The sequence below is a fragment of the Tachypleus tridentatus genome, chromosome 6, assembly GCF_004210375.1.
Source record: "Tachypleus tridentatus isolate NWPU-2018 chromosome 6, ASM421037v1, whole genome shotgun sequence".
NCBI classification, from domain to species: domain Eukaryota; kingdom Metazoa; phylum Arthropoda; class Merostomata; order Xiphosura; family Limulidae; genus Tachypleus; species Tachypleus tridentatus.
Window position 1 is genome coordinate 144,705,021 of NC_134830.1, and position 12,637 is coordinate 144,717,657.

A 12,637-nucleotide genomic window follows, 5' to 3' on the forward strand; every position below is an offset into this window, starting at 1 on the left:
ATTGATTTTTCTTTCAATAAAACTTGGGTTCTCTTTTTGCAGAGCTTCATTCTTCTCAGTCATCTCTCAGTTTAAGGTCTCTTTTTTATCATCTTTTTTCTCTCCCTCTTCACAAAATGTATGCAAAATAATATGCAGAGATGGAATTATCAATATGAGATACAATTTAAGGTGAGAAAAATGCTAATATTGCAATATTTTAGTAAACTGGACCATGCAAGTTTTCATAGGAAAGATAATAATTTCATTAAACTTTCATAAATATTCATATCTTTCATTGAAAAGCATCATCAAACATACTTGCCCCTTCAGCCTTTGAGGGTTATACAATAATGGTTGATTTCACTGTTTATTGAGAAATGGTAACTCAAGTGTTGAAGGAAGGTGATAATGGCTAGCAGCCTAATATATCAAAATTATGGATGGGAATTGTAGATAATCCTTGTGTGGCTTTGCTTGAAGTTCAACAAATGAATCAGAATGTTTGACATGTAATTTATAGGTGTTTTTTTTCCAATAGAAGTTCATGAATTAACTAATGTCTGTAAATTCCTTTATTTTAAACTGAGAACATAATGTTATATTCAATAGCATTTCAAAAACAAGTGCTATACAAAGACTCTCTACACTAATTTTTAACTTTTTATTGCACCTAATAGAAAAGGATATACAATATACTTCTGGTTTTAACACTATGGATTAATGTCACTAGATAGTTTTTACCTGAAAAACAAAATTGTCATCCTAAATTATTTCTGTGAGTTATACACAATTTATAATGGAATTTGTACACTTAAATGTTGCAGTGACCATATAACAAGAAAAGTATATTTTACAAAAGAAAATGATATTCAAGGTGTCTGCAGTATAAAGTATTTTTACGTCATAAGTTTGGACCAAATATTATATAATTTCTTATCGGACATCTTATTGAAGACACTTATGATGCTAAATAGGCGGACCACATTAGTATAACCTACATAAATTGAATAGTTTCAATTCATTTTTCAGAATTAACATTAAAAACCTATGAAAGTTAAAAATCATCTAATTTTAAAATTATCAAATTGTTATTTTTTTAAGATAATTCTGGTGTAGCCATTCTGTTTTCTCTATTTTTAAGATTGTAAGTATTAACTGTCCTGGTTTTCCTTAAATATTTTGTATGCCATTCTGATATTCAAACAGTTTATCATACTTTAAAATTCACATTAAACATGGTAATTATCTGCTGTCAAAGAATGTACAAATATTCTTAAAATATAGTCTGTTTACATGAAAAATGCAAAATAGCATATAAGCTTTGATATATATATAATTTTTATAAACAACTTTGGATTTTAACTGGAAGTGGTATATTTGCAGTGAACTTTTTTTCCTAAAACTATCATAATTATAGTTTTAAAAGATCAGTGCCATAAAATCAGCACAACGTATTTGAATTTGTGAAACTTCACCAACTCAAAATTCTAATTATTTTTGTACACCAAAAATGTATAAACAATAACTAAATTATATAATAAGTAAGCATTTGAATAAAAAAAAACAAATTACAGCATATATACATGCTATATAATTATGTATTCACTGCAGTGTAATAATATAAAACCAAGTGTCACTACACTAGATAGCTACATTCCCTTGGTATAGTATGGTTACTTCAATACTGTTTCATGAAGTGGTTGTTAAAGTGATTTCAAATTAGATTGTGGTTGATCGTACTGAAGATGATCATATTCATTGGTTTCTGGAGCTGGAAGAAATATTAATAAAAATGTTATTTCAGTGGAACTGATATGTTCCATTTAGCACTTTAGACAGACATCCTGCTGCAGTATTCCTTGTTTCAGATTTCATACTTTATGTTATTTAAAATTGTTGAACACAAAGACCACCATTATGTATTATTATTGTATTAAACCAGTTGAAAATTCATTTAGGAAGCAAAGTTCTTAGAAGCATTAATTGTTCATCTTGGTATACATTATTTCAAAATGTAGCTCATAAGGAATAACTGATGTATCAAAATACTAAGCATAATGTTTGCCCAACCATACTGATAGAAATCTTGAAATGTTTCAATTTTACTTTTATTTCTGCTTGGGAAAAACATTTTGTTACATTTACCTTTGGCTGTCATTCAGTTTTAGGACAATTGTAAGTTTGGTTACTTGCAAAACAAAAAACTCTCACAGTATTTTTACCACAGAGTATAAAATCTAAAGAACATTAGTACCTACAGGATAGTTTCTGTTCCTTCAGATCACCACAGAAAGGAGGTATGTTCATATCAGAATTAAGGTCATCAACACTGTGGTAAATGTTATGGTCATAGTCCAAGTCCTTCAGTTTGGTATCCAAACCAGACTCATCACAAATTCCTATTTATTAAAGGCAGAATCAAAATAAAATCTTTCAATTTTTTTTTTAATGCTGAAGTAAACAAAATCAATACACACACACAGGCAAATATATATCCACATAACTAATTACCAACACACACAGATATTTTAGAATAAAACTGAGTATAAAGTTTAATATATTATTCACAGTTACTGTTTTGTTTTTTTGAAAAGATAAACTACCATAACAAAGTTTAGGCACATCACATAAATTACAGCTAAACTACTATAAAAAATGTTAGGTTTACCATATGGCTCCTGTCTACCAAATTTCTTACATCCATTATACTACTAAGAAAGACTTGTGAGAAACCTAATGAAGTTCTCACTCACAACAAGAGACAAAATTCATCTTCAAGTATGCTAAGCATGTGGAGTAATATTCATTTTACAAGGTGAGTGACTTCACCCTTCAGTGTACAAACTTGTGAAGATAATATACAATTAGATTCACTGCAATATATGTACAGAAACGTAATATGTACGGCAGTAACAAGAGGAAAGCATGGCCACAAACAAGTAAGAATGGACATACCAACCTCTACATCTTGTGTTAATATTCATATTATGGAGATCATGCCCAATAACTTTGTGTCATTCATATGGATGAAAGAATATAACTGCTGAATTAAAATTTAGATTAACAATTGCAAAACCTTTCATCACTAAACTGAACAAATATTAGTATTGAACTTCTTAGTATGCTACAAGTGATTCATAATTCAAACATTACAAGGTGATGTCTGCATGTGCTCATTAGACAAGTAAGACCTGAGTCTATTGGTTGAGTGTTAAAGATGGTTGATAGTGAATGCAGAATGTTTTTCAACTGTCTGTGTTACTACACTAGCATTTAATTTGTTTCACTTGTAATTATATGGCCTGCTTATTTGTTAGTGGGTATTTCACAGTCAGTAACTTTCTCTATTTTAAAGCCAGTAATCCTTCAGACAGTGAACACTCAATTTAGTTATCTCTCATTAATAAAGTGTGTTTCTCACTGCATACATTTTCATCAGTTTAGCTAATATACAATTATGTATACTCAGTAATAGTCCTTCTTAAACACAGTGTTTGATGGACAGTTACCAGATCATATAGCATAACATTTTGGAACAACATTGGCCCTATTGATCCATCTTGTCTATTCCAACATCTAAACTAAATTAAACAAGTAACCTCTACAACATCCATAGGCAACCTATTCCATAAACCAACCATCCTGTTAGAAAAATGAAAATGTCTTAGCTGAAAATGACTCCTAAATTTGCCAAAATTTATATATTTTTTTTCCCAGTACCACTATTCTCACTGTTAAATAAGAAAAAAGATGATGTATCAACACTATCTATTTCATTTACAATCTTAAACACCTTATTCAGATCTTACTAACTCTTCTTTTTTCAAGACATAACAACTTTAAGGAGATGTCAACCTCTCCTCATATGATAACCCCTCCATCCCAGGCACCATTCAAATAATTCAATGTCTTTCATAAGGTAAGGAGCCTATGGCTGAACATAATATTCCAAAGGTGGCCTAACCAGTAAAAAAAACTATATAACCTCTTTAAACTTATATTCAATAATTCTGTAAATTCAACCTAAAATCCTATTTGCCCTACCACTAACAATGGCACAATGCTTGGATGGGTTTAGAGATTGATTGACCATTACATCAATAAACTTTTCCTTTATAACACTGTTAAAATTATTCCTATACAAGTTATATTTCTAATTCAAATTATGATAAATCATATGAATGATCTTGCATTTATTATAATTAAAATCCATCTGCCATTTATTTCCACAACTCACTAAATGATCTAAATCCTTTTGTAAATCAGGAGCATCCTCTTCACAGCTAGTAACACCCACGACTTTTATGTCATCTGTGAACTTAAGTAATTCATTAATTATTCCTTCATCTACGTTACTGATGTAAATCAAAAAGATCAAAGATCCTAAAATTGAACCCTGGGGTTTCCCACTTTGACATAAATCCAATTTGAATGAACTACATTTGTGATAGTCCTTTGCCTTCTTCCATTCTATCCAATTTGCTAACATTCCCAACATCTATAAAGATTATTTGTTTTTATGTGGCACCTTTTCAAATGCTTTCTGAAAATCCAGATGTGCCAATACTGCACCCTTATCTTCATCTACATAAACACTAATCTTTTCAAAGAATGCCAAAAGATTTATAAGTCTAGATTTTCTCTTGTGAAAATATGTTGACTCACCAATAAAATTCTAAACTTTGTTTAAAAAAAGCCTTGCAAATCATTTTCAAACGATTTTCCAAAAGCCCTCCCACAACTGATGCAAGACTAATTGGTCTTTAATTACAGGACAATTTTTATCACCTCCCTAACTTCCAATCCTCTGGTACCTGCCTACTCTTCAAGAACTGACAAAAAGTAGTAGTATTTAACCCACATTTCAAAACCCTTGGGGAAATATTATCTAACCCAGGATCCATATCATTTTTTAAATTTCCCAATTTTTGTTATTTTTTAACTAGCTCAGAATTAGTATAGTCATCTTCTTTGATCTAATTCCCATTTACCAATTGTTCAAGATATCGATTACTCCTTAAATCTGCATTAGGAGAAATTGAAGAAAAGCAAAATTTAATAACCCATCTATTTCATAGTCTTCATATTCTAACCTTCCTTTATTATTTCTTAATGGTCCTACCACATTTTAACATTTTGATTACCCTTAATGTATTTAACGAAATCCTTATTGTTAATTTTTTACATTTTCAGTCAACCTTTTTCAAACATCCTTTTCAATGTTCTAATTTTCTATTTTATCAACTTTCTTAATCTTTTAAATCTCCTTTCATACCAGTCAATTTAAATTTCTTAAATTTATAATGCTTTTATTTAATTTTAAGCCACCTGGATTTTTCACTTGCAACTGCCTTTTCCTGCCTGAAAGGAGTAAATTTACCTTGAATATTTAAAAATTTTCTACATATGATCAGTGTCTCCAAATACCTCAGCTGCCCAATTCATAACAGATAGTTCTTGTTACAATCCTTCAAAATTTGCTTTTTTAAAAATTTGTAACCAAAATATTATTATTCCTTATTTCCAAATGTAGCAAAATATCAAACCTAATGGAATAATTGTCATTTGCACCCAGATGTTCCCCAATTTCTACCCTTCGATCATTTCTATATATGAAATTAACAATAAATCTAAAGTAGCATTGTTTTTAATAGGTTCATTGACTAACTGATGAAGAAAGCCATCCTGAACAGTTTCCACAAACCTCTTCCCTTCATGGTTTGATTCTAAAATTTTCTAATCTTTATGTCTGAAAATAAAATTACCTGTAATTATTATTTGATTAACAGCTGAAATCTTAATATCATTGTAAAGTTCCTCATTAATTTCATCATTATTATTTGATGGTCTGTAACAAATTCACACTAAAAGATTTTTTCCTTTCATATCCACTAATATAAACCGAAATGGATTCAATCTCTTTCTATTTTCTTAAATAACCTCAACTTCTACAGGCTGTAACTCACATATTACATGTAAAGCCACTCCTCCTCCTCCCTTTTAATTATTAAATAGTTTATAACCCTGTATTTCAAAGAAACTTCTATCATCAAAATCATCTCCATTTAACTATGTTTCAGTTATTCTAATTACATTAAAATCTTCTATTCCTATTAGTGCTCTAAAGTCATCTGTTTTATTTCTTCTAGTATTGCAATTGTAACAATTAAGTTCATCCTTTTAATTAATTCTACACTCATTTTCTATGTTAAACTTCCCTCTGCATTTTTTTTTTTCCATTTAACTTTCTCTAATCCTCAACACTGTCTAATCCTGGTTTAAAACTGTACATCTGAATTAATAGCCTTAGTAAACAAGCCAATACCTACCCTATTTAAATAAATTATATATTCCAAAAAGCTCCTTTCTTCCACTCAAATGAGTTGATCAGTTCAACCAGCTTTACACACTAACATAAGCCTAGCATTTAGTCCTAGTGACCTATTTATAACTTCTGCCCCACAATTAATTCTGGGCTGTATCACTAACAAAATTGAGTTATTGTCTTTCACTTTAAATGCCTTTATCAACCCCTTGTACTTATTAATTAGCTACTCCTTCTCCAACATCATTAGCTCCAACATACTCTAGAAAAACTGCACCTCTGCTAGCCCCCTTTACTGTCTCCTGCTCTGTCAGTTATATTCTTTATCTGTGCCCCTAAATAGCATAATATAATTTTTTTTCCCTATTTACTCCACAGATTCGTCCATCCACGTGCCTTGCATAATAATCACCTATAACATCCTTATCATCCACATCCTTCTCTGATCCTTTTATTTTCCTTCCCTCAATTACATCAATACTTTTTTATGTGAGATTAAAGACACAGTTTGTTGGAAACTTTAACTGTTAGTTAATATAGCATGCAAATGAATAAGATTAATGGTCATTTGATACTTACAAGTTGCAGTTTATTTATTCAAACACCTTATCCAAAATGATGTCGTTATCAAATACATTAATAAAAATATTGGTACAGGAAGAATCTTGTATGTCAGAAAGAGCTGCTTGTTAACACAAAGTAAACTTCACCAAGAAGCCAGTGTAACTCAGTGGCAAGTGGTAAATCAAATGATAGATTGGGCTTCACATTTATTTCTCAGTAAAACAAAGAATCGCAGTAACTTTTATTAATTTTTCAGAGTAAATATTTTTGTTATAATCTACGTATATACTTCTTTATTTATTGTTATAATCTACGTATATACTTCTTTATTTATTGTTATAATCTACGTATATACTTCTTTATTTATGACAGCAGCTCATTTTTCAAAATTTCAAAAAGTGTGAAATGTAACACATGGCAAATAATGTCCTGACATATCTATGTTCACGTAGGTGTAAGTGTAACTGAACCATCTTTTTATATCAATAATTCCTTGTAATAGATTTAAGCAGTGTAGCTTTTGATTAATGCTCTCTGAAGATAATTTTAAGAACTTAATCCCTGTGGGAGATATGAAAAATAGACCAAACACTACATCTTTTTCTAGTTAAATGTCTATGTTTATCAAACATTACTAACCTTTCTCAGAAAAACCAGGTTGCAATTCTTCATCATCACATTCAACTTTGGCTTTATTAATGTTGCACTTTGTATTTAACTCATTTTTTATTTGTTTGAGATTCTGGTTGTTCATAGCTGGTCCACCACTACTAATGGAGTACACAGGATTGTCAAAATGATGGGGATCTATGATTAAATGATATCATTTCTAATGAAAAAATAGCAGAAAGCCTCTGTAGAAAGACAAAGTAATCACACTAAAATTATTAGTGAAAACAAAATCATTCATAAACAAATTACATATTTTATTATTTTTTTAATTATTTAATTTATTACATTAAACAAAGTTTTAAATTAATAGTAATAAAAATAAAATGTGCTAAAATATCATTTAATATCACTGAGGAAAGCTGCTATTTAGTCAAATACTGACCTGTTATTGCTTGTGGATTAGCTGTATAGCTGAAAAAAAATAAAGGATTCAAATAAAAAAATCCAACCAAAAGTGAAATAGTTAATCTGCTCATACAAACAATAATTATACATTAATAATAGAAACAATAAGTTCATCTAGGTTAGTGACAGAGACTACCTCAAAATTCAGTTCTCTGTTAGTCATAATACAAGTTTTATTACTTAAAATAAAATTATACATTTCATTTTATAATCTCCTCCATCAATTTAGAAAAACTAACCTGATTTTTCAATTTAATTTCAATGTAAAATAATTTCAATCAATGTTTTGAAATGAAAGAGCATAAAGGTTTTCATATAACTAATCTAATTCTTTTTTTTTTCCTGTGAGAGCTGGAAAAGATACTACATCAACAGTCGCTGCTGAACAACACTACAGAATGTTAGTGAGCAAGCAAAAGATGAACTTACAAGAAACTAAATATAAAAGATTTACTTTAAACCATTAACATCTGAATCTAAATAATGGCCAGAATATTCCTCCTTATGTTGCTTTGTAAGGAATTAAGTTATGACCAAGAGGTTCCTCCTTACATATCATTATAAGATAGACACAGCTGATCGATCCAGCATAACAGACTCAATTACACCATAATCATATTAATTTTTTTGAAACTTAGAACTGTAATAATATTATTTAGGTAAAAGTTTTGTGAATAAAAAAACTTAGTATTAAATTTTATTAGTTCATTTTATATACTTACGTGACGTACGCTTGTTCTGACTTGAGTCGGCTAATTTTACGACGATAGTACATTATCACAATAAGTACGACTACCACCACTATCACCAGCAACACCAAACCTGCTATTACTCCTACGTTATTACTGAATTTATCTTCAAATGATTGGATTCTTCTTTTGCTTAAGCCTTAAAATCAAACAATTAATCCATGGTGAGGCTAAGACACACACATATATATATATATCATGTATCAAATAATTCAGATTTTGTTTGTTTGTAATTAAGTACAAAGCTACACAAAGAGCTATCTGTGTTCTGCCAACTATAAGTATTGAAACCTAGTTTTTAGCATTGCAAGTATGATGACATACTACTGTGCTGCTGGAAGGTAACTAATTCAGAGAACCAATTAAGTTGCATACTATAGTATTATGAAATGAAACAATTTAATATTACATTCTGTGAGAATAAGATTACCTAGTATGAAAGAACCCCAAATATATAACAGAAAAAATAAACAACATGCTGTAACAATTACTGCAAGGCTCTGTAACAAGAAGTAACTGTAAAGTGTAATGCAGCAATTATTACCAAATTATATATAAGATGAAAGAATAGAGCAAAACAATACAGCAGTTACTATAAGATTAAATGTAACAAAAAGGAATTGCACAGCTTACTGTAGCATTCAAATTTATGTAACAAGAAATTATTTTACAGCAAACTGTAGCATAAATTACAGTGCAATATGTGTCATGAAAGAAGAGAACATAATGCAGTTAAAAGTAACAGGAAATAATTGTATAATATATTGCAGCAGTTATTACAAAAGAATACGTGACAAGAAAATGTTGTACAATGTAATGCATTAATTATTATGAAGACATATATAACAAAAAAGAATTGAACAATATGATCACCAGTTAGTTGCTACAAGATCATAAATAGCAATGCAGCAATTATTATAATAAAAATAATTTATAATTCCATCATATCAGTAATTATTATAATTATAGGTAACATGAAATAATTTTATAACATATTACAACAATTACTACAAAATTATGCATAAAAAAAGTAATTGGATAATGTAGTGGAGTAATTATTATGAAATTGAAAAGCAAAAAAGGAATGTAAAATAGTAAAATATACAAATTTTTATTTATGCAATCAAGACTGGTGTTATAAAACAAATGGGAACCACCTCTGGTGAAAAAATAATTGAACAGCAAAACGAAAAGCCACAAAAATAACTTTACCAATGAATTCCTTTGCTATGTAAAATATTTTTAGGTAAAACTAAATTAATTTAAGAGAAAATGAATAGGTTTGCTTAATAGTAGAAAATTCAAAAATATACTTAAAAGTAGTTAACTTTAACTGAGTTTGAAAAAAAAAGAAACTGGACATAGATATACCAGGTTACAATGAGACCATTTGTATTCAAACCCACAACTAAAATAAAAAATATTGTGTGTATATGATATACAGCAATGTCTTTTATGACATACTTAATTCTATTTACCCTCTGAACAACTTATAAAGGTGTTTAATAATAAGTAGTTAATATTACAAGATAACTTTTATCAGAGTATTATCATTTATAATTGAAAGACTTAAGCTTCATTTTACAAACTGAAGTCTTGAGCATGAGAGAAAGAGAAAGCAAACAGATAGATCATAGTATTATACAGTCATGTGAAAAAGTTAGGACACCCTATGAAAGCTTGTATATTTTTGTAACATTTTTGAATACTTAATCTCAATTTCAACAATACTGAGAGATTATAGGGATATAACTAAACAATTAAAACTGAATAAAAGACTTTTCAAGATCTTCTGTAAATGTAAATCTACAAAAATGCATATTCTAACTGAGGAAAAAGTTAGAACACCCTACCCTCTAATAGCTAGTGTTATCCCCTTTGGGTGAAATAACTGCAGTGAGACGCTTCTTGTAGCCATCTACCAGTCTCTTACATTGGTCTGAAGAAAGTTTGCCCCACTGCTTAATGCAGAATTCTTTCAGCTGTGAGATGTTTGAGGGGTTTCTTGCATGTGCAACCCATTTCAAGTTACCCCACAGCATCTCAATGGGATTAAGATCTGGGCTTTGACTCAGCCATTCCAGGACTCTCTATTTATTAGTTTTCAGCTAGTCCTTGGTGGATTTACTGGTATGTTTTGGGTCATTGTTGTGTTGCAGGGTCCAGTTCCACTTCAGCTTTAATTTTCCTACAGATGGTCTCACATGATCGTCAAGCACCCTCTGATACACAATAGAATTCATGGTGGATTCTACGACTGTGAGCTGTCTAGGTCCTGCTGCAGCAAAGGAGCCCCAAATCATGACACTTCCACCTCCATGCTTCTCAGTTGGTATGAGGTTCTTTTCCTGAAATGCTGTATTTGGTTTATGCCAAACATGTCCTGTGTTCTGGTGTCCAAATAATTCAATTTTGGACTCATCTGTCCAAGAAACATTATTCCAGAAGTCCTGGTCTTTGTCTACATTCTCTCTGGCAAACTTAAGTCTGGCCTTGATGTTTCTCCTTGCACACCTCCCATGCAAGTAAAACTTGTGCAGTCTCTTTATGATTGTAAAGGCATGCACTTTCACATCAACAGTAGCCAGAGCCTGCTGTAGGTCCCGGGATGACATATTAGGGTGTTTGGAGACCTCTTTTAGCATTTTGCGGTCTGTTCTCGGGGTGAACTTGCTTGACCGACCAGACCTGGGCATGTTGGCAGTTGTTTTAAAAGCCCTCCACTTGTTGACTATTTTACGGACAGTGGAATGGCTGATTTCAAAATCTTTTGGGATCTTTTTAAATCTCTTACCAGACTCATAAGCTGCTACAATTTTCTTTCTGAAGGCTTCAGACAGCTCTTTTGCTCTCACCATGGTGCTCACTCTCACTTCAACAGTCAGGAGCACACCAAACTAAATGTCTGAGGTTTAAATAAGGCAAGCCTCATTCAAAATGCTGAGTAACGATCTTCTAATCATGTGCACCTGGTGTGATACACCTATGTGTGAGTTGAGCCATTCTAAGTGGGAATAAATGTGCAGGTGTCCTAACTGAGGAAAAATGCATAGAGTGTCCTATGCATTTTTGAAGAATTACATTTACAGAAGATCTTGAAAAGTCTTTTCTTCAGTATTAATTGTTTAGTTATATTCCTATAATCTCTCAGTATTGTTAAAATTGAGATTAAATATCTATATATCCAAAAATGTTACAAAAATACACAGGTTTTCATAGGGTGTCCTAACTTTTTCACATGACTGTATATCAAATCATATAACACTATTGCAGTTGGATGTTAGGATATTAATTAGGTATAAAGGTGTTCCTTTATATTGGTTTAATTGATGTTGCAACATATGTCAAATCAATAGTAAGATCGACAAGGAAAAGATGATCTGCCACAACAAAAAACTAGATAAACTAAGGTGCCAACAAAAAAAAATGCCAACATGACAAATCATCAATCAACCTCATAATTAACAGATCCGACTAAAAACTAAGGGACATCATTACACTTATACCAATTAATAAACTAACATCTGGATGCAATGCCTCCAACAATCTTGTACCCATTGACACTCATCTCTAAAACGTATGTCCAGCAACATCAGTTGTAAACTCTCTATTTGTTAACTTGAAGATGACCTAAGAAGGTTGAAACGTTGTTCTCTACTTTATTTTAATAAAAGCCTTAATACTCATACTAGCCTTCATAAGATACATTTTTACTTCAAGTGGGTTTCTCATCATCATGAGTAAAGTTATGATTGGTCAAGGAGTGAATTAACTTTCTTTTACCTTTTGTAATACAGACATCACAATACTTAAATAAAAAGCCTCAACAAATAAAGAAAAGTCCCTTAAAAATGAAGTATAAATTAAAATAAATTCTTTATCAACGAAATATCAAACACAGTTTCATCAAAATGTGTAAACCATTTATGTCACTATTGGT

The 12,637-nt window shown here is 30.5% G+C and overlaps 1 protein-coding gene across 6 annotated transcripts in view; it reads right to left on the bottom strand.

The window, feature by feature from the left end:
* Positions 1 to 630: 630 nt before the first annotated feature.
* The window catches only part of LOC143253945 (uncharacterized), a 110,489-nt gene continuing 98,482 nt past the window's right edge, over positions 631 to 12,637 (bottom strand). For 5 of the 6 annotated variants that reach the window (XM_076508578.1, XM_076508580.1, XM_076508582.1 and 2 more), the window contains 5 exons: positions 8,671 to 8,836; positions 7,926 to 7,954; positions 7,511 to 7,678; positions 2,241 to 2,381; positions 631 to 1,753 (listed from right to left, as the gene is read on the bottom strand). In XM_076508578.1, coding sequence (XP_076364693.1) covers positions 1,686 to 1,753; positions 2,241 to 2,381; positions 7,511 to 7,678; positions 7,926 to 7,954; positions 8,671 to 8,836 — 572 coding nt within the window. In that variant the 3' untranslated portion in view covers positions 631 to 1,685. Of the gene's footprint in view, positions 1,754 to 2,236; positions 2,382 to 7,510; positions 7,679 to 7,925; positions 7,955 to 8,670; positions 8,837 to 12,637 lie in introns of all 6 variants that reach the window. The other variant, XM_076508581.1, reaches the window with a different exon arrangement.